A 27,516-nucleotide genomic window follows, 5' to 3' on the forward strand; every position below is an offset into this window, starting at 1 on the left:
GCATTTTCCATGTGGACTTTGTTGTTTCTCAGATGACCCCTTGTTATCTTCCAGCCTATGGGACCCCAGATTCTATATATTTTGACAGCTGGGCACCATCAGCTTTCTTCACCTCATTTGCCTATGCACTCGCTTTGTCTTCAGCGTTCACGTCGGGGTAGGCTGGTGTGCTTCTTCCATTTGGGCTTTGTTGTTTCTTAGCTAGATGGCCTTTTGTGTATCTTCCAGCCTATGGGACCCCATCATCATTTTCAAATAATTCTCTTCCCACTTGAGCCCCTGATATCAGCTCCCCGTTTCTTACCCCTCCCTCCTCCTCCCGCCCTCCCTCACAAACCCTTGATAAGTTACAGATTATTTTTTCCATATCTTACATCATCTTCCGCCGCCCCTCATCCACTTGCCATTATTCATCCCCTGGGAGGCTGTTTTAGATTGATCCTAGTGATCAATTCCCCTTTTCTCACCCCCCCTCCCTTAATCCTCCTAGTGTCTTAACTCTCTTTGTTGGCCCTGAAGGGTTTATCTATCCTGAATTCCCTGTGTTGCTGGGCTCTTATCTGTAGCAGTATGCATGCTCTGGTCTAATCCGATTTGTAAGGTAGAATTGAGGTCATGATAGTGGGGAGAAGGAAGCACCAAAGAACTAGAGGAAAGCTGTGTGTTTCATCTGTGCTATACTGCACCCTGACTGGCTCATCTCTTCCCTGTGACCCATCTGTGAGGGGATTTCCAATTGTCTACATATGGGCATTGGGTCTCCACTCCATGACTCCCCCATTCAGCTTGGGTATGGTTTTATTCTGGGTCTTAGATGCTGATACCTGATCACATTGACACCTCGTGATCATACAGACTGGTGTGCTTCTTCCATGTGGGCTTTGTTGCTTCTGAGCTACAGGGCTGCTTGTTTATCTTCAAGTCTTTAAGACCCCAGGTGCTTTATCTTTTGATAGCCAGGCACCATCAGCTTTCTTCACCACATTTGCTTATGTACCCATATTGTCTTCAGCGATCGTGTTGGGAAGGTGAGCGTCACAGAATGCTGGATTGTTAGAACAGAGTATTCTTGTGTTGAGGGAGTACTTGAGTCAAGGTCCAATGTCCATCTGCAACCTTAATTCTTAACATAAGATATGAGTGCATAGTTCTATTCCTCTCTCTCTACATATATATATAAATATATATAGATATATTTTTTACATATATACATGCCTATATTTAGACCTTCATACATGTCCGTTGCCTCCTGGTTCTTTTCTCTATTTCCTTTTACTGTCCTCCTGTCCCACCATCATGTTTGGCCTTCATTTCGGTTTAGTAATTCCTCGCTGCTACATTGCCCTTGATTAAGCCTCACTAGGCATCCTACGCCCTTCTCTCCATTGATTTTAGTTCACTTGTTGTTCCCTTGACCCTGGGTTGGTTCCACGCCCACCTTCCTTTCTCCCACCTCCCCTTCTCCCGTAACTCCCTGCCCCAAAACATTGGTCCCATTCTTTTCATCTCTGAATTATCTATCCCACCTATCTTATCTAGATAGACATGCAGATACACTAATAAGTGCAAAAGCCAGGCAAAGCCAAATAAAACAACAAAAGTCAAAACCAACAAAACTATAACAACATCAGCAAAAAACAAAATAACAAAACGAAAGCCACTGACAAAAATGGAAAAGCCAATAAATAGTTCAGGGTCTGTTTGTTGGCCTTTACGAGTGTTTTCCAGTCGGGTCTGATGGGGTGCCACACTCTGTCTCCACAGTCCATTGTTGGTGTTCCCCAGGGGTTCCATCAGTCTGCTCCCCTGCTGCTCTGCTGCCTGCCCTCAGTGCCTGCCCCAGCGTGATGGGGCCAGACCGTGCTCTATTCCGCACTGTCTCCAGTGCTGTCCCCGCAGCGCCATGGTTCAGGGAGGGGTGCTGTGCTTCGTGGTGGCGCCGGCCCTACGGTCCTCCCCATGCAGTGTTAGCTCCGAGCAGGAACATTGTCCTTGGGGCTCTGTGGGCCAGGATGTCCTTCCCTCCCTCTCCATCCCTTTGCGTTTCTCCTGTGTGCTCTAATCCGATGCACCCCTCTCCCCAAGCTGCCGCCCCAGTGCTGTCCTCTGAAGTGCATTCTTCTGAGGGGCTGGGTGTCCATGTAGTTGGGATTGGGGCCGGCCCCCATACTACTGTTTTTTGCAGTGACTTCCCCCCTCACCCTAGAAAACAGCCCTGACTGTGCCTCAGTTCCAGCCGTTGGTTGATACCCACCCCACCCCATTTCCCACCCGCAGTTTGAACTGACCAGTGTCACCCAGTTTGCTGCTCACCAAGAAAACAAGAGGCTGGTTGGCTTTGTCATCCGCACGCCGGAGTCCACGGGAGAAGAGTCCCTGAGCACGTACATCTTTGAGAGCAACTCGGAAGGCGAAAAGGTCTCATTGTTTGTTCATATCAAGATGCGACGGACCTCACTCCAAACGGCCCCCTTCTTCAGGGGTTCGCCCCCTCCCCTGGGGAGGTGGCTGACTGGCATGTGTGCCCTGTCAAGGAGCCCAGTGATGCTTAGGAGGTTAGGTTGATGACTAGCGGAGAGGTTGGTGGTTTGAAGCCACCTTCAGCCACCTCGGAGGACATGCCAGGCAGGCAGCTTCCCAGAGGCCCCAGGCTTGAAGCCGGGTGGAGCCTTCTGCACACTCACAGGGCCGCCATGAGTCGGACCCACCTGACGGCATCTCGCCCGAACGGCTCCCCAAAAGGAAGCCGACAGGGCTAAACTCTCCCCTGGAACAATACTCATCAGCCGAAATGGTGAGGGAGAACTTAAGAGCAGCATACCACCGCTTAGCGGGGAGAGCGGAAAATCACCTGCCCCCAAACCCATTCCTTCAAAAGAGAAAAGAAAGCCGCAGAGCAGCGGGTCAGAGAGCAAGCTGAGGATGGAGCCTGGCCCAGGGCCCAGGGGCCGCTTCGGTTTTGTATGAGGAACTCTGCCAGCGGCATTTGCTGTTCAGAATTCACCCAGAGAAGCCCGCCCTCCTCCCAGTCAGTGTGTGTTCACCACGTGCATCTGAAGGCGCAGGGGCTCGGGGTAGAAACGGCCCAGGCTTCGTCACGCCCCCGTCACAGGCGGCCAGGCCACGGCGGAACACTTGAATTCTGTGATCATTTTTGTGTTTGTTTGATTTTTTTAAAATTATCCTTTTAACGTCCTTCATTCTTTCTCCCCTTTCCAAACCCTGCTCTTGTCTTTTGCAGATATGTTACGCTATTAATTTGGGGAAAGAAATTATTGAGGTCCAGAAGGTAAGGTGCATCTGTCTCAGTGGTGGTGAACAGCTAACTCCGTTGTGCTTGCGCTAAGCCTCCCTCCCTCCCTCCCTCCCGAGAATCCATGGTGCTCTGGGAGCAGGGCCAGGTTAGGGGATCCCTGCTGAGCCTTCTAACCACGAGCCCAGCCACCAAGTGCTTCCCCATGCCCCGATTCACACACTGGTCGCTTCAGACCCTGCTGCTTGCTCTTACTCCGCTAGCTGCTCCTTCCTCTCAGCATCTGTCCGAGGGTACAAGTGCGGGACTGGCTCTGCGTCTCCCAGAGCTCGGGGGACCAGCCGTGACTGGTGCTACCAGGGAGCATTTCAGAACAAATGCACACAGGCCCGCCTCTCAGCACAACAGCCTGGCTTCCTTCCACCATCACAGAGTGCTTCCTTTGGGTGGGGGACGCCCGAAGGAAGCGGGACAGTGAGCCAGACCAGGTGCACCCCTGCACCCCCGGCCTGCTAGCCAGTGAGGGATGCCCATGAGCACCCAGCCAGCAGTGTGGTCAGGGCTACTCAGGAGCCCAGTAGTTTGAGGATTTTATTTTTTAGTTACACTGGAGTGTTAACATACCCCACGGCTCCTCTGTTACAGCAACTCTGGTTCTTGGGGGCGGGCAGGGAGACCAGGACCGGCGTGAGATGAGTGATGACGTGCGGGAAGGGCAGGCCTGCAGGTGTCCGGGTGTTCAGGGGCCGAGGTCAGGCCGTGTGACCTGAAATCGGCCAGCAGCCATATGTCCATGAATGGGCACGGGTGGGTTCTGATAAAACTTTATTGACAAAAACAAGTGCTCCCAAGAGTTTGCCAAAAGCTGGCATCAATTAAGAGGGGGGAAAGGTCTGTGACGGAAGCACCCCTGCCCCCCTTGGGACAGATAGCAATGACTTGCTCTGTAGATGGCGGTTGGGCTGGAAAGCCGGCCTACATCCTAGATGAGGGACTGTCATGTGGCCGAGGACATTCACTGGAGCAGTCAGGCCCTGGGGCGCAGCCAGGCCCGGGGAGGGAGGCGAGGAGAGGCGTGGACAGAAAGCCGAGCCCCGGGGTTTCCAGTGCGTCTGAAGCCGTGTCTTTCTTTCCTCTCTAAACTCTCATAACCTCAGGATCCAGAAGCACTGGCTCAACTAATGCTGTCCATCCCACTAACCAATGATGGGAAGTTTATCCTATTAAGTGACCAGGCAGATGACAGTAACGGAAGTCCGCGTGAAAATAGAGGCGCAGAGTCTGAAGCATAAACCCGCTCGCACCTTTGGGGGAAGAGCCCACGGGAAGGACGGAAGGGGCGCTCCATCCCTAAGGGTTGCCACTTCTCTGACTCGCAGGCCCACTAACCCGCCAGTCGCCCAGGGAGCTGACTCTCCTGGCCTTGACCCTGAGACTTGGGAGGGGAAGCGGAGGCGTGCTTGACGGCACATCTCCGCCCATCCGCAAATGTTGTCTTGGGTGCTCCGGGGTAAGTGCTCTTCTACGTCGTCTTCTCCGGCACTCGGGACGTTTTTAAAGCAAAAAAACCACGGTAACGCCAAAAAAAAAAAAAACACGCATTGTTCACTTTATTCGAATGTCATCTTTTCAGTCTCTGGTCTCTTTTTTTTTTTAAATGACAAAAGCCTAGATTTGTGATTTGATAAACACTAAATGTTTCCTATTAATATAATCTATTTTTGTATTCGATCTAATGAGCTTTAAGTGCCTGCCGGTCTGGAAGTCGTGTATTTATAAGCTAGCTCGGCTCGTAATTGGACCCAGTAGCCTCTGGGGGTAGGGGGGCCTCGCTCTGAGGCTCAAATGCGGGCAGAGCTCCAGGGGTGGGCCTGGTCACGGGTCAGACATCATGCACTAAACAGGCCGCCGATGAGCCCACTGCAGGAGCCTTCCTGTGACGTCTGTGACCAGCACTCGGAAGGTGAGGGTCCTGCCAGCTCCGAACGTCCTGCTGTTGGTGGGGCCCCGTGGGCTGGGCGCAGCCCTCCCAATTCCCGTCTCCTCTGAGCCAGAGCCACCTTCCCAAAGGGGACCCATCTCAGCCCTCACTGAAGCCCAGCTAGTGCCACCTGGGCCCACCTGGTTCTTTGCCGCCAACCCGGCGGAGTTAGGCCCTGCCACCCCTCCCACCTGTGAACCACGCAAAGACGTGTAAAGATTTTGGATTGGTCCATGTGTTTAATTGTAACCGCGTTCAGCAGAATCTCCTTTGTAATCGGTTAACCCAGCAGTACATGCTAGCAAATAAAAACCACGAGTCTTTAAGCTTTTGCGTTTGGTGGTGGTTTTCTAGAATGTCCCAGGAAGGAAACCCAAGTCACTTGAGTAGCTTTCACAGCCAATCCACCCACCCACCCCACAAAAAGAGACACAGAAATTTCTTAGGGCGCCAGGAAAGCACTCTGGGGGTGCTACCTGATGCCCTGCTGTTCCCCCTGAGCAGAGTCACATGGCCCCATTGCCACGTGTTTTAAGAGGCCTCCTCCCTTTTAGAACAACGGGGGTTCAAAACACAACTTGCCAGCCCCAAATGGAGCTCACGTTCTAGAGTCCAGACAAACACGTTCTCAGAGGTGTCAGGAGCAGCCGTAGCCTGCGTGCCCGTAGCCACCCACCATTGCCTCGGTGAAAGCTCACAGCCCCCCATACAGCAGCGTTTCTCAACCTGTAGGTCGCCACCCCTTTGGGGGCCGAACCACCCTTTCACAGGGGTCGCCTGATTCATCACAGTAGCAAGATGACAGGAAGTAGCAAGGACAATCATTTTATGGTTATGTAAGGTCTCTCTCCTGGCTAGATTCCAACCTCAGTCCTTGGCTCCGCGCGAGAAAGATTTCACGCCGAAGCCGGGCTGGTGATCCAAGTGAATTTAATGAGTTAAAAGAAGCTTCAGGTTTTACACGGCACCCATAGCATTGCTCTGACCATGCGGCCTGGCAGACACTGCCCCAGGTCATGCAAGGATCTCTCTCCCACGAAGACGACCAGACAAGCCCTTCTCCCGGTCCCTGCCTTTTCAAGGGTTCCTGGGGGAGGCATGGTGAAGGATCCCAGGTCGATCCCATTGGCTGAATTGCAATCACCTGGCCCAGGTGGGCTGCTCCAAGTATAATGCCCATCAGCTCCCACCGGCGGGAAGATCCAGCTTTGTCCTATGCTGGCTCTCCTGGGCATGCGTCAATGGACTTCCCAATTCCCTAGGCTAAGCTGCCTAACAGTTGGGGGTCACCACCACATGAAGTGCCATGAAGGGTTGTTAGGAAGGGTGAGAACAACTGCCAGAGGGCTTCCGACGCTGTGAATCGTCAGGAGCAGATAGACTCCACTTTGTCCTGAGAAGCGGCTGGTGGGTTTGAACCGCCTACTTTGTTGGCTCAGCACCCAATGCTTCCCTGGCAGATCTCAGGGTTTTTTTGGTTTTGTTTTTTTTTAAACAAACTTATAGCATGACTCCGCCTTAGGGTTTTGTGCGTCTCCAACTCCCCCTCTCGGCAACCGTTTCCAGGCTGTGATCCGGATGGGAGCAGGTCGCCAGGTCTTTTCGCCGCAGAGTCTGGTGCACTTGAACTGCCAGTACTTGGTTAGCCTTACACATTTGTCTTTCATAACAACAGACCAGTAGGTTCTCTGACCAGCTGCAAAAGCACACAGCCCCTGCTGGTTGGTTTTTTCTTCTTCCTCTTGCCTAGAACTGCTCAGGGCAAAGCTCAACTACAGACCGATTTTTTTTTGGTTGGAAGCAAAAATCAGTTTCTAAAAAGTGCTAGTGAGTCTGTGGCTGAAAGAGGGCCCAAAGTGTGCGCATCACAAAGCGGACAACGGCGGGAGCCCGTCCTTGGTGACGTGTCCCCCAGAGAAGAGCTGGCAGTTGAACAGGCCCACACAACTCAGTACCCGAACCCAAACCCACTGCCACCACACGGCAACCCGCGTGAGGTTTCCAAGTCTACCAGTGGCCTCACCGTTCTGTAGAGCAGCTAGTGGCTTGGAACTGCCCACAGTCCGCTCAGGTACTTACCTGACAGCACCACCAGGGCGCCTAAAAATACCCCAAATATAAGAGTACATCTTCAGTAAAAAACGGGGGGAACTACAAAATAGAACAAACCAAAGGCCCCCAACCATAGAGGTTAGAATACGCTCAGTCTCATCTGGTAATCTGGGGCATGTGATTGGAGTCACACGCGGACTGGAGGAAAAATGAAGTCAGCCCATGCCTGGTGCTGGTGGAGCTGGGAAGGAGGAATCTATCTCATCCCCACCTGGGGCGAGGCCACACTGGCTTGATAGCTAGAAGCCAGAGCACCTGCCCAGCCAGCTGGTGGTTTCGGTTGGAGGTACCTTGGGGAAAATGCAGCACCGTCACCTAGACAGTACTGATTGGAGCAGCACTGCTCACGGTTCCCCAAGTCTGGTCACCCACGTTAATAGCAGGACTGATAAAATTACTGTGTGTCCACGGCCCGGAAGGAATGCAGGTGTTAGGGGCCATGGACCCATTCTGAGTGAGCGACCCTGTGCGCAACAGGATGAAAGAGCAGCCCGCCCTGCGGCACCCGCACGGTTGGCCTTATGTTGGGCCCGCTCTGTCAGTCCGCCTCCTGGAGGGCCTTAGCTGCTGACACTCCATCACCACACGCGATGTCCATGTCCTCAACGCACTGGTCTCCTGACAGGTCTCACCATCCTGGCCTCCTATACTTCTTCCAAGACAGTTCTGTTTGCTCTATTGGCAGTCCAGCATAGCAGTTCAAATTGATAAAGGAATACTCCAAAACTCCAAACTCACTGCCATAGAGTGAAAGTTAAAGCGTTAGTCCGGGTAGACTAGAGAAGCAAATCCAGGGAGACACATGTATAAGAGAGAGCTTTATATAAAGAATAATTATATATTAAGAAAATATTCCAGATCAAGTCCATAAGTCTGATATTACCCCGTATGTGGATACTAGTCCATAAATTCTGCCTTAGACTCATGCAGCAATACAATGATGCTGAATGCAGGAGGATCACAGGCCACTGGATGGAAAGTCATGTTTCCAGTGGCGGTGGAAGCATCTCAGCTGGCGTGGGTCTCAACATGGATCCTCCAGCTCCAGGGCTCGGGCTCCATCAGCGTAGCTCCATGTGGCTTGTCATCAGGAATAAGAAGCAGAGAGAGTGAATCTGGCCTCCAGTGAGCTATTTATCTCTGTAGTGACTTCAAATGAGGTCATCAAGCTGCAACCTGAGTCAAAGGCTAAAGTCCACCTCTTTACTCTGAATAGTCTCAAGTTGACACCAGATTATGTAACTACCACAGTCGACTTATCGTGACCCTTTAGGACAGGGTAGAACTGCCCCTGTGAGTTCTTGAAGACTAACTGTTTATGGGAGTAGAAAGTCCCATCTTTCCCCCGAGGAATAGCTCGTGGTTTCAAACTGCCCACCTGGCAGATCGCAGCCCAACTCATAACCAAATGCACCAACTGTAACTATGTAAATGAATTTCTAAGATAAAATGAATAAATTCATAAATACAGTCAGGTTCCATTCATATCAAGTTTTTTTTTTCCTTTTTTACATTTTATTAGGGACTCATACAACTCTTATCACCATCCATACATATACATACATCAATTGTATAAAGCACATCCATACATTCCCTGCCCCAATCATTCTCAAAGCATTTGCTCTCCACTTAAGCCCTTTGCATCAGGTCCTCTTTTTTTTTCCCCTCCCTCCCCTTTCCCCCCTCCCTCATGTGCCCTTGGTAATTTATACCTCGTTATTTTGTCATACCTTGCCCTATCCGGAGTCTCCCTTCCCCCCCTTCTCTGCCATCCATCTCCCAGGGAGGAGGTCACATGTGGATCCTTGTAATCAGTTCCCCCTTTCCAATCCACTCACCCTCCACTCTCCCAGCTTCGCCCCCTCACACCCTTGGTTCTGAAGGTATCCACCCTGGATTCCCTGTACCTCCAGCCCTCATATGTACCAGTGTACAACCTCTGCCCTATCCAGTCCTGCAAGATAGAATTCGGATCATGGTAGTTGGGGGGAGGCATTCATATCAAGTTAAATGAACATGCAAACCACCACCGTAGAATTTAGGAAAATAATGGCAAGTTGTGAGCCTTGAGGAAAGTACGGGCTTAGTCCCCACAACTTTTCATCTAGTGGCGACCCCTGGGTGGGAGGGAGCTGATAGTACAGGACGGACAGTGGAAGTGCCGACTGGTGGTGACAGGCTCACTCCTGGCAGTGGTGGTGGGGGTCCCCATTTATTCTCTGAGCAGGACCTAGGTATCATCTACTCTTACGTGGACTGTCATTTTAAAGAGGTGACTGGGTCTTCCTCTCAACCGACTAAAGTGTTTTGATGCGTGTTCAAACCCTAAAAAAATCCACCGGTGACATTTCAGGATCGGTAACTTACTTAACCGAATCTCTACGACTCCCACCAAAGGAGGACTTTTGCTGCCTGGGTGTGGGGAAGGTGGGCCAGACACTGATAGGCTTCACTTGTGAGTAATTGTGAAGAGGCATCCTGGTGAGCGCCGTCCTGCTGGGTATAAAACAAGCCTCCCCACCCCCGAGAAGCACAGGGTGGGCAGGAGATATGGGTACCAGCAAAGACAGTGGAGCACATGCTCTGGCCCCCCAATCCGTGTGTGGGGCACCTCCTTGGTCTAGAAGACAGCGCAACCTCCGAGGAGCAGAAGCGGCAGGAGTCCGGGCCTGAGGCAGAGCAGTGGACTTCCCAGCCCTCAGAGTGAGTAAAGCCGAGGGCTTCGGGGCAGGGGGCCGGCTTGTGGAGTGGGGTGCTTCTTTCTGCACCCTGAACTGAGAGTGGGTTTGCCAACCCACCGGCTGGAAGTGAGTGCCTTCAGGTCCACAGCAGAGTGGCATGCCCTTTGGGCGTGTGGTAGTGGCCTGAAGGAACCGTGTGCCGTTTGTCACCTGCACGGCAACCTGCGAATTTCTGTAATAAGTCCCTTCATCGTGATATTGTCTGTGAGTCCAGTGTGCCCACTGTTACCTATTACTGAGCTCAGTGGCCGAGGAGTAGAGCGCGTTGTGGGTGCTCGGAAAGCCATGTCTGTGGAAAGTGGGGGGGGGGGGTGCAGGAAACCTCCTTAGAAATCAGCTGCCCTCGCCCACCTTCATGACCCACTGTTCTTAGTGTTTTGTTCCCGGTCCTCAGTCAGACTCCCGTCTCTCCTTGGTCCACACTTGATGAGCCATTTAAAAAGGAATTGTCTTCGTGAGACTCACGGAGTTAGACTTCATTCTCCAACTTTCACACCTGAAGATGCAGTGACGCTAATATGCAAGTGCAGTTCCACATATGGGAGTCGTCATCCTACGAGCTGACACTTAATAGTCCCCATCTCCTAGAAGTGCTTACCAAAAGAATCCCGTCCACCATTTAGGAGCTCCCCCCTTTGATGTTCCTCATTTGATGCTGACAGAGAGGTGAAGTGCTCTGCTGTAACCAGAGCGGGATTACAGTGACTGCTGTCTTCGCTGCTTCCAAGCAGCCCGAGCTATAGATGCCTGACGGGAAAGCCGAAGAAAGCAATCCGTTTCTCGAAACATTTCCAGATGCTAGTAATTACAGCCGACCAATAAGCAGATGTCCTGCAGCAACCTTGCAGGGCATACAACTGCCGCGCTGGGGTTTCAAGTAACTTTACTGGAGTAGGAAGTCTCATCTTTCTCTGAGAGGCTGGTGGTTTTGAACTGCTCACCTTGCGGTCTGCAGCCCCGCACACACCATCAGGGCTCCTTGTTGCTGTGGGCTGGGGTTGACTTGATAGCACCCAGTTTGGTTCCTTGGAATAATTAAATCAACTTAAAGCACGTCTTTAACTTGGTAACTCTTCGTGCAACTTAGGGAAATGTTAACTTACTATTTATGTGAAGTAGACAGGTGTGCTTCTCAGCATATCCCCTTGGGAGAACTGCAAGCCTGTCGTGCTGTGGTGGCTTGCGTGTGGCTCTGAGGCTTAGGGACTATGCCACTGTCGGCACGGTCACCCATGGTGGACAGGTTTCCGTGGCGTTTCCAGACTACAGCGGGTTAGAAGGAAGGTCTGGAGAGCGACTTCCTAAGTCAACGGAAACCCACCCATCCGTCTCACTCGGCTGTAGTTAATAAGAGCGCTGAGTGTCAGGAGGAAAAGCCATCGGTGTGAAAAAGGAGGCCAGGGAGATGGAGGGAAACTCGGTCAGCTGTAGCCTCAAACCGTGATCCTGAAGACGGAGCAGCACCTGGTAACCTCTCAGCCGTTGTGCATGAGTTGGAGCCAGCTTGACAGGAGCTGGTTACCCAAAACTGGAGGTACCAGATGAAGTAGGTGGTAAAGGAGAGCCAAAATTCTGAAAGATATCCGTCGTTCAGCTTTTTATATAAACCTTTAAAGCTTGTCTTTTTTTAAATCATTTAATTGGGGTCGTATAACTCTCATCACAATCCATACATCCGTACATCGTGTCCAGCACATTTGTCATCATTCTCAAAACGTTTTCTACTTGAGTCCTTAGTATCAGCTCATTTCTGCCCCCTCCCTCCTGAACCCTTAATTTACAAATTATTTTGTCATGTCTTACACTGTCCCATGTCTCTTTACCTGCTTTTCTGTTCAGTTCCCCAGGGAGGGGGTTATACGTAGATCCTTATGATAGGTTTCCCACCCCCTTCCTCTTACCCTCCTGGTATCACTACTCTCATTATTGGTTCTGAGGGGTTTATCTGTCCTGGATACGTGTTTCCAGCTCTTATCTGTACCAGTGTACATCCTCTAATCTAGCCAGATTTGTGAGGTAGAGTTGGGGTCATGATAATGTGTGTGTGTGTGTGAAGCATTAAAGAAATAGAGGAAAGTTGTGTTTCATGGGTACTACACTGCACCAACTGGCTAGTTTCCTCCCCGCAGCCCTTCTGTAAGGGGATGTCCAGTTGCCTACAGATGGGCTTTGGGTCTCCACTCTGAACTCCCCCATTCGTAATGATTTTGTTCTTTGATGCCTGAAACCTGATCCCTTTTGACACCTCGTGATCACACAGGCTGGTGTGCTTCTTCCATGTGGGCTTTGTTGCTTCTCAGCTAGATGGCTGGTTGTTTACCTTCAAGCTTTTAAGACCCCAGATGCTGTATCTTTTGATAGCTGGGCACCACCAGCTTTCTTCACACCTGCTTTGTCTTCATACCTGCTTTGCACCCGCTTTGTCTTCAGCAATCGTGTCAGGAAGGTGAACATCACAGAATATCAGTTTAACAGAACAAAGTGTTCTTGCACTGTGTGAGTACTTGAGGCCCAATGTTTAAGGCTTGTCGTAAGCAACCATCTAAGTGAGATGACAGTTAAGTCCACCTGAAAGCACACCAGCCTGTGTGATCCAAGGATTGTAAATAACAATCCAACATGGGAGGAGGGAACAGTATTAGAACTTAAATTCTCAGAACCCAGTTTGCAGGACTATGGTGACAATGAACACCCCAAATGTTTGCAGGGTCCTCATGTAGATTAAGCCTCCAGTAAACCCCCAACCTTGATCAGAGATGTATACAGTCGTACTGTCAAAGTGCATTGGAGAGTGGACTAATGCAGATATAGTCAGGTTAAAATACCTTATCATTTGTTCTCCCTTTTGATCCATTCTAAATGTTCTAGATTTTATTGTTTTATTTTCTATTGAGGTTCTTCTGTTTGTTGTTTTCCTTTAAATGAAATCCAGGAGAGGTAAATCTATACCTGGATTAATAGTTTCTCAGGGTCACGGCAGGGGAAGGGAGGGTAAATGGACAGTTAATAGTAATGAGTACAAGAAGAAAATGTTCTAAAACTTATTGCGGTGATGATTGCACAGTGCTTAATAGGACTGAATGATGAAATTGTATGGTATGTGAATTCTACGCCAATAAAATTTTAAAAATTTAAAACTTCAAGTTAACCCAATTCTAACTTTCTATCTTATTAGGAGTTCACTGCCCTCTGTGTGAAATTCCACTCGTTCCCACTTCTTTGGAACCTTTAGCAACCTATTAACTTGTTCCTACAATTAAAAAAAAAAGTCTGTTAATGAGAAAAGGGAGCATCGGTCTCAAACATGCCTGCCAAATGCAGCTGGCCCAGAATCAGGCTGTAATTGCTAGAATCGCTACCTTTCCCTTTAGCCATTCGGCAGAGTGACGTGGTACTGATGCGTGTGGTGGTGTTGTCTCCTCGTCCCAGCCGTACCAGTGTAGCACACCTCAGAAGATGGCGCGTCAGCTAGAATTAGGCGTTTTAACCAAGAACAGCGTCTCCGGTATAGGTAAAAGGCTGTTTGTCAGTTTCATTTCCATTCACGCTTGCAAAGCGCAATACCGTGATATCCAGCACACTACACACTGTAAGCTAATGATTCCTTCTCTGGATGAGGCGTTAGAATTATAAATGCATGCAGGTCCTTCTTGCTTGATCCTTCACCGACAGTGAGGATTTATAAAGCAAAGCCCAGTTCGTCTGTGGTTTGTGGAGTCGTTTGCTCTTCCAACTTCCATGCTTGAAGTGCAGGAGTGTTTGTTTTACAGAAATTCCATGTACCGTATATACTTAAGTATAAGCCGACCCGAATATCAGCCGAGTCACTGGATTTTACCACAAAAACTGCATGAAAAATGTGCTGAAAAACTCAGCTTACACACGAGTATATATGGTACTTTATTAACCTGTAAGAGACCCTTAAGACATTCGATTTTGAACATTAAGACCCAGGGAAAGGAGGTTCTTACATTCTATTTATTGGCGTTTGGGTACACGTAGTGTTCTCTACTCTGAATGGGGGCGAGCAGGAGCCCGACACCAAGGAGTTGGCAAACTTGCTATTGGGCAGAAAAGTCGATCCGAACTGGCAATGTGCGGTTGGTTAGTCCTTGATGCCGAGGACCACAGTATCAAAGTTTTCTGTGAACTTAAATTCTCAAATTACAAATGAAGATATTACTGTTTTATTGAGAAACGCCACCACCCACAGGTGTACCACAAGTTGAGTGTGAATGTCCTCAAGCTCTGTAACTTCAGACCATTAAACAGGTTTAGCCTTTTCAGAGATCCTCTTTCACTTGTCCAGGCTGCTGTGACCGGCTCTTTCTTTTCATTGCTTGTCCAGGCTGCTGTGACCGGCTCTTTCTTTTCATTGCTTGTCCAGGCTGCTGTGACCGGCTCTTTCTTTTCATTGCTTGTCCAGGCTGCTGTCACAGTATGTCGAACTAAAGGAAAATACGCCCCTGTCACTTCCTTCTCAACTGTAGTCAGCTGTGAGCCTTATCGAGTAGATAAAGCAATTCATCCAGATGTTGTTCAGTGGGAACAAAGGCAACATCTGGTTCTCGTCTAGTTGCAGTTTCTGTCCCTTTTCAAGGGAATGATTTTAAGGCAGTTTGTGGGGAGGAAAAAAACCAATCAACCAAAAATAATACTCTTGCTATGAAATGGTGACTAACAGATACAATCCAATACAAGATTAATAAGAAACATTACACCAGTGAAAATTAAGTTATTTATTATGCAGCATGCTTTAGGGCCATTTCTATAGTTAGTGTGAATTACAAAAATTAAATGCCTTCAATCCATTCTTAGTTCATAATTCTGTAAATTGTGTCTACTTAATAAAAATTCCCTACATATTCTGCTGCTTCTGCCGTTCCACAATGAGCGCATTTAGCTCGGGCTGGAGCAGCTGTCCTGACTAGTGAAGCTGTGACTGCAGATGGGGCGCGCACCCTCCTAAAACAGCGCTGGGACTCAAAGGCAAGGTTAACACTACTCGCAGGAGCGAGTCCTGCCAGTGCTTATCAGGCAAATCCATGGTAAAAAACAAGCACTGACCAACATGATGTTTGTGGAGCATTCAGAGCTCTCATTGCAAAGGGGCTATTTTACTGTCTTAAAAGATCGCAGGCCACGATTAGCCACTAGCTTCCCACTCTTTACAAAAAGAAAGCTAGCGACTCACCAGAAACTACATTTACTCAAAAACCTTTCTGTACTTGTTAAACCAGTAAATGATTGGACCAGAATTTTATTCTCACAGTGTTTTAAAGCCTACACAGTGCAATGAGCTCCTACTTGGTTTTAAAGGAAAAGTCTGTCCAAACCATCGATAGGATTTCAAACGGACCTTAATGTAGAAGAAACCTGAGTTTGGATGTCAAAATAAGAATTGGTTCTGTATTCTCTGAAACCGTTCAACCTTCAAGCAGGACCATATGGCTTATCTGGATCCCCACTCAGCTCCATCTGACAGGAATCTTACATTTAAAGCAGCTGTTGGAGGTGAAACGTAAACTCGTACAACATGTCTTAAGCGGAACACGACGTTAACAAGGACGGGATCATCATCTGTTGGTAGTAAACAGAAGGGTGCCCAGCACCCCGCACTGCCCAACTCCTGTGCCCACATCACCCCACACATGCCTTTCAGAAGAAGGATACATCGACTGCATGAATTTCAGGCTCAATTCCTTTTTGAAAGGTATGTATTTACTGGCTGTACATGGTATACGCAATGAATTCCCAAAGCCTGAAGGCACCGTGCCATCAGACACCTGGGTGAGTTCAAATTAGAAACAATCATGTCAACTGTAAGGGATCTGAGATGGCGGCTTTGGATCTGGGATGGGCCCCTGAAGAACCTCACTTCACATATGCCTTCCCAGGCACTAGAAGTCCATTTAAAATCTCATTCTCGACCACTGCAGAGCAGAGCATTTGGATGAAGAATGGACTTGACTTCAGAGTGCCACTGAAAAAGCGGCCACACTGAAATACATCCAGGAGCTGAACCAGGAAACCAATCGCTGCGAGCTTACGAACACCCATGTGACCGGCAACATGGGCAGATAACTCTGCGGACCTCACAAGGCAGCGGGCTGCCGGCGTCATTTCACCACGGGCTCGGCAGACGCGGTGCTGTCCGATAGGTCTCCGTTGTTTGTTTTCGTTTCTTCTGGAGGTCGGATGACACAGTGGAGTTCATTTGCGAAAGGGAATTAGAGGACAGAGATTAAAATTTGAGAAGAAATCATATATGTTGCTAAATTTCCAAGTAGGAAAATGTATCTACCATGGATTATATGTATGTTATCATGGATTATACCGAGTTTCCTTACCATCAATCTTTAGAAACCTAGGGCAGATAGATACAGGAGCCCTGGTGGAATAGTGGTTACACCTTGGGCTACAGCCCACAAGGTCAGTAGTTCGAAACCACCAGTTTCTCTGCAGAAGACAGACAGGGCTTTCTACTCCTGTAAAGAGTTACAGTCTCAGAAGACCCAAAGGGACATTTCTTCCCTACCTATCGGTGACGAAGAGTTGGCATCAACTTAATGGCAGTGAGTTGGTAGGTGAGGATGGATATTGCACATGTGGTGGTTTACTTACTCGTTGAGGCGCACGTGAACTGGGAGAGATTAACCCTGTCTCTGCAGGGCATTTCAGAGGCTCAGTGCCCCCCTCCTCCTTATAGCTGGGCGAACGTTATCATGGAATTAACTCCTGAGCATGACATTGTAGATCTTGGGGAGGGAGGGGGAATGGACAGGCCGAGGGCAGGGGGTTTTAGGGCAGTGTCCCTACACTGTGGGACACCCTCATGGTGGCACGTGCCAGTCAAAATGCTCCAAAAGCACAGGGCTGTACAACACAAATGCACACTAGACGTTAACCAAAGAGAATCCTCACTGCCAGCAACTCGATTCCAATTCCGAGTGACCGTACAGAAGCCTACAGAAATCCTCCCTGTGGGTTTCCAAGACTGTAACTCTTAAAGGGCTTCTGTTGATCCAAATTCAGCAGTACCGCTTCGTCAGCTGTAAGACGTGCCACACAACTCGGATGGGAAGGAGGAAACGGTACGCAGTGAGTCAAGAGGGCTGATGGGACCCTCTACTTTCTGCATAAGTTCTGCAAACCTAAAGTGGCTCGCAAGCCAAGTCTACTGAAAATTTGAGAGGGAGGTGTTTTTATCTTCCTGCCATCCTGCCTAGATGACAGTGGAGAGATTCCGTTCCTTAATGACTCAAGTCCACTGATGAGAACCAGTTATGGCTACAACACAGAGCCTGGGAGAGCAAGAGACTTTACTCCAATGCTAAGGAGCAACTGCTCTTTACACTGCGGGCACCACCGGTCACAGCCCAGCAACATCCAGTCGGCAGACGCTGTGCCTCCAGCAACATGAAGGGGTCCCTCCCCAACGAGTTCCTTCTGCTCCAGGTGTGGCGAGCGGCCCATGAAACCCTCAATCCCAGCTAGCATCACGAGCCTCTCCAAAGAGCAGCAGTCCAGCCAGCAGTCAGGGCGGCGGGCTACATGTTTGCTCAGGGCTCGTGAAGGATGGTGAGAATACCCAAGGGCCCGGGCAGCAGAAAGGCTCCCCGACCCGGGCTGGGGTGAAAAGTGGAACAGGAAGTTAGTGAGAAGATGAAATGGAGGGGCTTGGAGGGCTACCGCAGGGTGAAATGCACACAGGGGCTTGTCCTTGGTGAAGGCCTGTTTATAGCTGGCCCCTGCCAAAAGGCCGAGGAAACCGGGAGTCGGGAGAGGCCCAAAGAGGGATGGCACCTGCATCTGTTACAGAGAGGCTTCCTTCCTACTGCAGGCCCTTACTGACCTTCCCTCTCTCTCTTCTCCTGGCTCTCTTCAGCTGCCGTCTTGTCTGCTCGGAAGAAGATCCTTGCGCTGCTCAGTGAGAAATAGAGCAGTTCAAATTCCTAAGTAAATACAAAAACAAATAAAGCTGAAAGTCGTTGCCACAGCAAAACAGCCAATTTATGTTTAATGCCTCTTCTAAACATTATCATCTTTTTAACTCTAGCGGAAATCATAAACATGGAAACTGCCCTAAGTTACTCATCTGCTTTTCAGATTGGAGTCTAAATGGCAGGCACTTCACCTCACTGGGTAGAAACCACTTTCTGCCCGACTTGGTGGGCTAGTGGGTATGTGTTGGACTGCAGCCCACAAAATCGGCAGCCAGAACCCATCAGCCACGCCGTGGGAAAAGAGGTGACGTCTCCTCCCTTAAAGAGTCTCAGTCTGCCCTAGAGGCTGGTACGAGTCAGAACGGCCTCGGTGACAGTGGGCTGGAGCTGTGCCTTTGCTTCTCTCTAGGTCGGTCCAGCCGTCTCTACCTGCAGGTAGACATCCAGTCGCTTCTGAGTGAGATTCATGGTCTGCAGCAGCTTTTCATCCTGCCCGGCCGACTGCACGCTCTGTTGCTTAGCAACCGCTCTGATCTCCTTCACGTACTTCTCCCTGACTGACTGGAACCAGTGGAGTGAGTCAAACTCCTGGTACTGATCCAACAGCTTCAGAATGTAGGCCACCCCTGTGGACACAAACAGAACCACGACGGCGTAACCATGGGTGTGGACGCTGCCTCCCATGACTTCACCAGCACCCACCGCCTTCTCAAATCACACGGAATGACATCTCAATGCACAAGCAACTTGATTAATTCTTTAAAAAAGACAAACGCAGATGCAAAAACAGAGAGCACTGAAGATTATACTCTTTAGAATTACAGAAAAACCTGACCCCAAAGAGGGGAAAAATAGGCCGTGAAATTCCTCTCAAAGTACATGACTGTAAGGGTAAGGGAGGAAGCAGTCGGATTCTCAAAACTCGACACCCACGACTAGCTAGATGAGGTCATCGGCGACAGCCAGGGCACACTGAGCATGGCCGTCGCCGAGGGAGAGGCCAGCACTGTCAGTCCGCCGGCTGACGGCCAACTGCTAGCAGTCAACAGTGCTGGGAACGGACTCACAAAGAACACTCTGACCTCATCTCCAGCAAAGCGTTCTCAGAACCCATTACGCAGTGAACATCTAGTAAGTGGGACAGCGACAGCAACTGCAGAACACGTACCCATGGCAAAGCCGTCATCGGTAAAAGCAGCCCCGACTTTGTTTTTTTTATTCAACTTTTCCTTGCAACCAATGGAATGCTCGACAAAGTTGAGGGCCTAAAACGACAATAACACTGCATCAGAGAACTGACGGGGTTAAGGAAACCTTTGGAATGTAGACAGTTCAGAAATGACCGATGGACTCCAGGTCCCTGTCCTTCTGGTGTGAAGCATTGGCCTCTTCTGACAATGGCTTCTTCAGGAAGAAGCAGGTCTGGACAAGTGTCTTGCTGGTTCTTCCTCCTGCGGTCCCTCACTTGGACACCAAGTACTGCTCACACAGGGCCTGGCACTTGGCTCATTAACAAGTCGTCTCTGCGCTCTAGAGGGGAGCACGCTGCAGCCGGGGAGACTGAGGGGCTCACCGGCTCAGACACTGAGTGCAGGGGAGCCGCACAGGAGGTGGGCTTGACCCCACAGAACAAATGCCCTCACGCATGCAGTCCTTATTTCTGCCGGGGGCTCATTCTAAAGCACCGTTTCTTTTCAGACTGCTGGTTTAAAAGCATCCATAGTCACTTGGAAGAAGTCCAAAATATAAACTCCTGTATAACAACCCTTGTTTATAAAATGTACCCCTGCTGTCTGGTGGACTTGATCCCTTCACAACCGAACAGCTCAAGAAAGTTAGCCACCCTTTGTGAACCTCAGCCCCCTCGTTTGAAGATGCAGACCATCCAGGGGGCCTCGAGAACTGTGGGGAAACAGCCTCTTAACTTCAATTCCATTTTTCCACAAATGCTTTCAAGCCCCCTCATGAAATGATCTCTTTGTTGCTGTTGTTGGGAGGCGGCCAGTGGACTCTGACTCGTGGTGTCCCCATGTGACAGAGTGGAGGGGGTTGTTGACTGTCTTCACGGAAGCAGGTCGCTCTACAGCTGCTGGGTGGGTTCAAACCAACAGCCTTCCCACTGGCACTTGAGTGCTTTCCTATGTGCACCAGCAGGTTGTGAACATGCCCTGAGAGAATTCCCTTCAGAACCCAGCGCTTTCCCCGCACATCCCCTCCCCCTCCGTCGGAAAAGGCCCACGTGGCAGCAGAGTGGCCAGAGGGCAAAGGCAAACACTGTTACATGAAAAAATGGTGCTTCTCTGGGGACTGTCCCCTACCTCATCATGTCACAGGAGCCCTGGTGGCCCAGAGGGTTACACACTGGGCTACTAGTCATACGGCCAGCAGTTCAAAGACACCAGCCACTCCATGGGAGGAGGACGGGGCTTTCTCCTCCCATAGACTGGCAGTCTCTTGAACTCACAGCATCAGGTATACCCTGCCCCACGGGACTCACTATGAGTTGCCATCAAGTCCATGGAAAAGACTTTTTTTTTAAACTATGCACTTAGATACAACAAATTACGATCTCAAGGAATGTGGGCTAGAATTTTTACTCACTAACTTTGCAGAGCAAGACTTAGCAGAAGGAAGCACTAAAAATTTAGATGTCAGTACTACCAGACAAAAGAGCAGTTGTCCTCAAACAGAATGTGTCTATATATGTGACAGATAGGAGATACAATTACTGGTTTTACCTGTCTGGTACAGGAGACAGAAGAAAATCAAAGACCCAGAGAAAAAAGTACTCTACAGGACTGACAGACGACATGAACCACATCATCTTGAGATATTAGGAACTAGGCGGAATCCTGCTATCACTGCCGATCACTCTAACCACAAGCTACCAGGATCACAATAGATGGTCCCAGAAAGCACTGCTGAGCCAACCTCAAAGTCTTTAAATGTCCGTTTATTGGACTGACAGAGGTTAACGGAGCCCCCAAGAGTACTGCTCTAAAATAGCCTTTAAACTTGGAACTGAACGCACCCCTGCAGGTCACCTTTCAGGTAAGTAATAGATTGGATGATAGTCAACAGTATCACCAGTGACTACTGAGTGCTTTCAAAATGCATTTAGATGAGCCCCGTGGTCAACAAGTGTCCCAACACAAAGACATGTTGTGAAAAAAGTGGCCAATATCCCTGAACACCATGTGTAGAACTTGTTAAATGGGAACCTAATTTGCTAAGTTTATATCAATATTTACCAACAACACGATAGTATTTTTTAATGTAAAAAAAGGGGAGATGTGCTAGATACAATTTCATTCTGTAACAGTCTATATTAAGCAACTAGTGTGACTGCCCAAACATTAGTCAGCATGTGATGGGGAGCACTCAAGTAGTTTAATCACACCAGGATCTCTCCAGCAGCTCTGAAACAAAGATAAATCTCTTACTTACAAATAATCCTCACTCTGCAAAGCTACTAAGTAAAAATTCTAGTCCACATTGAGAACTGAATTTGTTTTATCTAGAACCATAAACTCAATGATATAATCTCTGCAATTCATGCAGCAACAAAGAGCTTTATCTATTAAATGTCACCTTTTTAATTCTTAAAGGGTTTTTTAATAGGTACTGAAAATACTCACCAGAGGGGGAACAATGATATAGAAATTTTTGAGATGTATATTCTTTGGCCTTCGAAATTCTGGAGCAAAAACATCCACAAGCATTTTGAAATACTCCGTGCCTTCAGCAGAATTCCTTGTGTGATCGCTGAGGACTGCATCCAAATGCCTGAAAAACGAAAGTAGCATTCCTTGGGCCCGCCCACAAGGAGCTGAGACTTTATCTGTCCAGCTCTTATCAGGCTAAGTGAGCATGCTCACAAGTAGGAAACAGTACACGATGTTTTAGGTGAATTTCCAAACAAGCTCATTTCTCCTGGGCAGAAATTGAACAACATTATCTCACGGACTTGGTCCCTAAGAAAGAATAAGCAGGGCCTCTTGCTACTTAAAATAGGTATTCCTTCCACTCCATAACAGTATCTGGATGCATTTTCAAAAGTCCTGTCGAGTTCCAACTTCATTGTAAATAAATTCCTCTTCATTCCTTCAGGGTAAATCTCTTCACTTAATGCTTCTTTATGGCCTGTTAAAGCTACTGAAATCCTGCAGACACACCAGCTTTCCTCACGCACGCAAATCCCTCCTGTACAACAGTGCCTTCACCACGGCAGTGGAACTCTCTCCTATCCTGGCTGAAGTGACCCACGGGTCCTACCCAGCCACTCCCTCCTAAAATCAGGCATCTACTGCCTCTTTAATCACCGCCCCACATTTATCAAGGACGCGGAAGCCAGCTCCAGATCTCCATCACCTTGGAGGATCTTGTTAATCCATTTGCATAAAGCTATTCATTATCATAACCCCTCAACTCCTTGACAGCCACTACTCTCTTGGACAAATCTGGGGCCTCCCAATACCAGAGACAACTGTACACTCACTGAAAAACTCACTTCCATCAAGTAGTTTCTGATGGACAGTGACTCTATAGGGCACAACAGGACTGCCTCTGTGGGCTTCCTTACCTTTCCATCTTTATGGGAGTAGAAAGCCTCATCTTTCTCCCTTAGATGGGCCAGTGGTTTCAAACTGCTGATTTTAGCTAGCAGCCCTCCTTGTAACCCACACCACCACCAGGGCTCCCTAATGATAACACCGCAGATCTCACACCCCTGGCCTGACCCCACCTGGATCTTTCTCTGTTCCTGTAAGTTTCTCTTTGTCATTGTCACTTGATGACATTTTGTAACATTTTTTTCTACATCCCCGATGCCATGAGTTAATATACAATTTTAGAACACCATAGCACAACCAAGGATAAAAATAGTATTATTGAATATGTGATCCACAATCAGAGCTCTCCAATTTAGGGACTTTTATGTCCTTCATAGCATTTTTCTCCATCTTGGATGTGATTAAGGGTCACCTACTGCATTGGTTGCCAGGGTGTCTGTAATGTTCTTTAATCTAAAACTATCTCCTTTTGTTTGACATTTCACATTTTTTAATTCTAGGCCAGATGTCTTGTAGAATGGTCCATATTCTGATTTCTCAGGTTGTTTCTTCAAAATGATTTGGCTCATATTGATGATGCCAAAGACGATCATGTGATTAAGGTAGTACACGTTCATCTCTCCACTCCAAGGAGGCTTCTCTCCTTGGTGACTAACAGCCAGAGTGTGAGCTGAGTGTCTGAGACCGAATGGGTACTCGGGTTCTCAACTTTCCCATGGTTTCAGAATTCATGCGTGACTCCTGCCTCATCTCCAGAATTTCCATAGTGACTGCAAGATGGTGGCTCTTTTTCTACATTGTCTCATGCACTTTTCCTGAGCTGGCATCTTCTACAAACAGCTTTCCCTCCCACCCCTCTTCTCTCAGCCTTTCTTTTATCACTTAACTAAGGGTTTCTTTGTTTCTTTCAAAACCACTTTATTAGCAACTAATCCAAACATAATACCATTCCATACTTCAAGGGTTTCTCTTTATTTTTAATTAAATATATAACCATCTATGTCTACCATTATTCTTACAATATTCAAATTATCCCCAATCTGTCCAGGGATGCCCCTTCATGACTGACTCAATAAACTGTTACAACTACCAGTAATAAAACCTTTCATATCCAAACAAATTCTTAATGATTCTGAATATTTCCTCCTGATTCTAGTCTGTTGATATACTAATAACTATTACACTTGATTCACCTGAACCTGAAAGTCGGTCCTGAGGGACCACTAGTCATACTTGGGGCAGTCGACAGGCAGGTGTGTTGGTGGCCACTGTACGGAAAGCACGACTCAGAAAGAAAGGAAACCCTGTGTTCTAGGAGATGCTCCCGAGTAGAACTATGGGACAGCATCTAAGAGCTCCTGGGAAAATTCTACTCGTTTTTAATTTCATTTTTCCACGAATTCTGTGATGTTCCCTTGTCACATATTTAGCTCCCTTGTGAGCTACATATTTAATTTTCAATTGTATAGGGGGTCACATTTTTTTTAAATGTTGAAACTACTTTTTTAAATGAGATAGTGAACTTTCTTTAATATTAAAGCTTCAAAATTACTTATTGGGTATGTCTCAATTTGGACTAGTTACATTTCAGGGCTTGATGGCCAGATGCTGCTTAATGGTTACCACATTGCATAGCATATCCCAGAAGACTCCTTTTCAATGAACTCTTTTAAGAAAGATTTTAGAATACCACTCTTATATAAATTGTTTTGTATATTATCCTCTAGTTTTCTCTTTTTAAGTTTTATGTAATTTTAGCAGACATTTAAAAAGTCTCCTAAATTATTTCAAAGTTAGAGTACCTTGCTGCTTTTAGTGTTTCTTCTGCAAGACCTTCTTCTTTTACCAGCTCTTCAAAACTGACAATATCTTCAAGATCAGGAACAAACCTGCGTAATTTGAGAAGGGATTTAGCAAAATATATGCATGCGATAGATATAAGCGCAGGACTCTAAATTTGCCAATGATACATTTGGAAGAAACTTAGTACTTCAATTATATTACTAATATTACATCAGTTCCAAAATTGAGTTTTAGAAATGATCAAATTTCAATCTTTAAGATAATTTCTAGAGTCATTTACACATGGTACTCACAACATAAATTAACTATAACTTCAAATGTATGGAGAAAAAAAGGAATTAACTAGGAAAATTAATGGTGTCTGTCCCTAAAACCTATCAGCAAGAACAAATACCTCTGCTACAAATGTTTACTTATAATCTCTGTAACGTTACATCACAAGAAATGGCATAAATAAGGCAAAAACGATGTTTTCATCCATACCTAATGGCATTGCTGCTACAATGAAGACCACCAGATCTGATCATCCGTATGTAGCCCATAGCATTACCTTAAAAACCACACCAAAAAAAAAATCACATTTTATAAGACTGTCTCAACTCTAATAATCAGGAATATAGTTATATAGAGCAGTCAATTACAATGTGTCCACTCCCAAGTACCAGAAGATTCGCTATGCTTTACTTCGGGTCTTGTTCCACCCTTAAACACATCTATATTAAATATTTTCAAATTTAGCTTTCATTTGATAAAAGTCTTTAAATGACGACTAAATACAAAACATAAAATCTCAGCATTTCCGTCTCAATTTCATCACGGACACACTAGAAAATCAGCCTCCCACCATGGCTGCGGCTGGAAATGACATCACGCACTCTTTATTAGACGCTCCCATGTTCCTACTTCTAGCCGGGACCTCTGCATTCCAGGCTTCTTAATCCAGTGCCTACAGCCAACTAAGTGTGTCAGGGGTCTTCATGCGTTCAGCTGAAGCTCAAGCGCTACATGCTCCATGGTACTTCCTAGCTCAGAAAACGGCTCAGCGATCCTGCCAGGAGCTCAGGCCAAGTTCCTTGGAGTCCTCCCTCACTCCACAGCCTCTCCAAGGTGTGGGCAGCGTAGATTGATTGTCTTCAACGAATGGCAAAGTCCAACCAATCTCAGTGCCTTCCCAGCTCCCCCGACTCCAGACCAGCAGCAGCTCTTCCCAGACCACTCCACAGGGGCTCTGGAAGTATCCTTTGTTTGTCCAAGTATGCCCCAAATATGCCCAGCCCACCAACTGGTGAGTTGTTTAACTATGCCAGAGCAAATCACTCCCTCTCTGAACACTCTCCAGCCGCTTTCCGTGTCCCAAGAAAACACACATTGCCTCCGTCTTGAGTCTGGCCCTGCGATCCTGCCCCTTTCTGCTGCTCTGCTCTCCTGTCCGCTCACCACTTTGGCCCCACGACTGCTCTCCGGGAAACTCGGCTCCAGGGCTTTCATCTCTGGAAGGAATGTTCTTTCCCTGGATCGGGGTACAGCTCATTTCTTGACCTTATCTAGATTCCTGCACTTTCTCTAAGCATCACGCAGATGGCACACTCCTCAGCCCCTGTGCATCTGGTTCCCGAACCAAACCCATAAAGTCGATTCTGATTCAGAGCAACATGATAGGACAGGGTCAGACTGCTCCTGTAGGCTACTAAGACTGTAAATCTTTACAGAAGTAAAAAGCCTCATCTTTCTGCTGCAGAGCAGCTGATGGGTTCAAACTGTTGACCTTGAGGTTAGCAGCCCAATGCATAACCCACTATGCGATCAGGTCACCTGTACATCTTCTTATTCCCCCCCCACCCCGATAGTTCTTCAGAGCACTCATGTAATCACCTTTTTGTGTCTCCGCCTGTTAGAATGAAAACCTTCATTTCAGTTACTACTCTCTCCCTAGAGCCGATGTCCTGGCCAAGAGTAAGCATTCAGAGGCAAAAGGTAAGAAATAGCTCGTATTTAACAAGCTTTCCACTCACATATGCTGTACAGGCATTGGCTGGTCTGTGTTTTCATGAACTCACCAGGTAGATACATTGCCATCTATCGCAAAGCCTAGCCCAATTTGAGAGCTGATATTGAAATATGCTTTAAAGTGCATTTTAGAAAAGTCAATTAAGTTGCCTTCTGCCAAGCTGTCAGGTCAAGCTTTGGGTTGATCCGTGTGTGTTGAGTGAGAGGAAAGCAGAGTGTAATGCTTGAGAGCAGAAGTGGGGCAAACCAAGACGGGAGCATAACACATCAGCTGCAGGAACAAAGCAAAGCCACAAACCCCCCTGAGGAGCCCAAAAATAGACTTCATTCAGGTGGGAGGGGTGGGGGTGGGTGGGTGCAGTTCCTGGAACCCTCCAGGACTGGTAGGGTCCTAAAGGTCATCAGACAGAACTGGAATTATGTAAAGCTTTTTTGGTTTTAGGGTTTTTTGTTTGTTTTACTGCTAGTTTTCTGTTTTTTTCCCTCATTTTATTCAATCTTTTGATTTCTTTTTGCATTGTCTCTGTTATTGCTGTTCTGCCTACCTAGATAGGCATGGGAAGCCAGCCTGAGGAGAAAGCAGCAGGACCGACAGCTCTGGAAGGACTTGGGGAGAGGAGAAGGCAGGGGAAAGGAGAGGTGAGCAAGCAATGCCATAGACAGGAGAACAACTAGGGAATTAAAAGCAACAACCAGGAGAATGTGGAATTACTAAGAGGCATGATGGTGGGGCAGGAGGAAGATATAAGGAAACAAAAGGAAAGATCTAGGAAGCAAAGCTATGGAAAGAGGTATCAACATAGGTGTGCACTTATATAAATATATTCATAAAAATAGAGCTATTGGCCTATGTACATATATTTATTTATTTAGAGTTGGATAATATCTCAGTTTACTTAATACTCCATATTGTATTTTTTCTTTTTAATTCTTTTAAAAAATCATTTTATTGGGGTTTCTTATAGCTCTTATCACAATCCATACATAGATCCATTGTGTCAAGTACATTTTATACATATATTTATATGGCAATACACTGAGGAAGTGGATGGACTCTGGGCCTCTGCTCAAGCCCTTCCTCAGTATAAGAACACTTTGCTCT

The 27,516-nt window shown here is 47.7% G+C and overlaps 2 protein-coding genes across 4 annotated transcripts in view; one reads left to right on the top strand and one right to left on the bottom strand.

Moving 5' to 3' along the window:
* APPL2 (adaptor protein, phosphotyrosine interacting with PH domain and leucine zipper 2) overlaps positions 1–4,877 on the top strand; it is a 61,175-nt gene extending 56,298 nt beyond the window's left edge. The window contains exons 19-21 of one of the 2 annotated variants that reach the window (XM_075551048.1): positions 2,278–2,418; positions 3,242–3,289; positions 4,411–4,877. In XM_075551048.1, coding sequence (XP_075407163.1) covers positions 2,278–2,418; positions 3,242–3,289; positions 4,411–4,545 — 324 coding nt within the window. In that variant the 3' untranslated portion in view covers positions 4,546–4,877. The remainder of the gene's footprint in view (positions 1–2,277; positions 2,419–3,241; positions 3,290–4,410) is intronic. The other variant, XM_075551049.1, reaches the window with a different exon arrangement.
* A 9,374-nt stretch (positions 4,878–14,251) lies between these two features.
* WASHC4 (WASH complex subunit 4) overlaps positions 14,252–27,516 on the bottom strand; it is a 60,014-nt gene continuing 46,749 nt past the window's right edge. Inside the window, exons 27-33 of one of the 2 annotated variants that reach the window (XM_075551051.1) lie at positions 24,891–24,957; positions 24,407–24,493; positions 21,672–21,819; positions 19,202–19,298; positions 18,463–18,659; positions 17,943–18,042; positions 14,252–16,271 (exon numbers count right to left, since the gene is read on the bottom strand). In XM_075551051.1, coding sequence (XP_075407166.1) covers positions 16,207–16,271; positions 17,943–18,042; positions 18,463–18,659; positions 19,202–19,298; positions 21,672–21,819; positions 24,407–24,493; positions 24,891–24,957 — 761 coding nt within the window. In that variant the 3' untranslated portion in view covers positions 14,252–16,206. Of the gene's footprint in view, positions 16,275–17,942; positions 18,043–18,462; positions 18,660–19,201; positions 19,299–21,671; positions 21,820–24,406; positions 24,494–24,890; positions 24,958–27,516 lie in introns of both variants that reach the window. The other variant, XM_075551050.1, reaches the window with a different exon arrangement.

Source organism: Tenrec ecaudatus, chromosome 6, assembly GCF_050624435.1.
Source record: "Tenrec ecaudatus isolate mTenEca1 chromosome 6, mTenEca1.hap1, whole genome shotgun sequence".
NCBI lineage: Eukaryota > Metazoa > Chordata > Mammalia > Afrosoricida > Tenrecidae > Tenrec > Tenrec ecaudatus.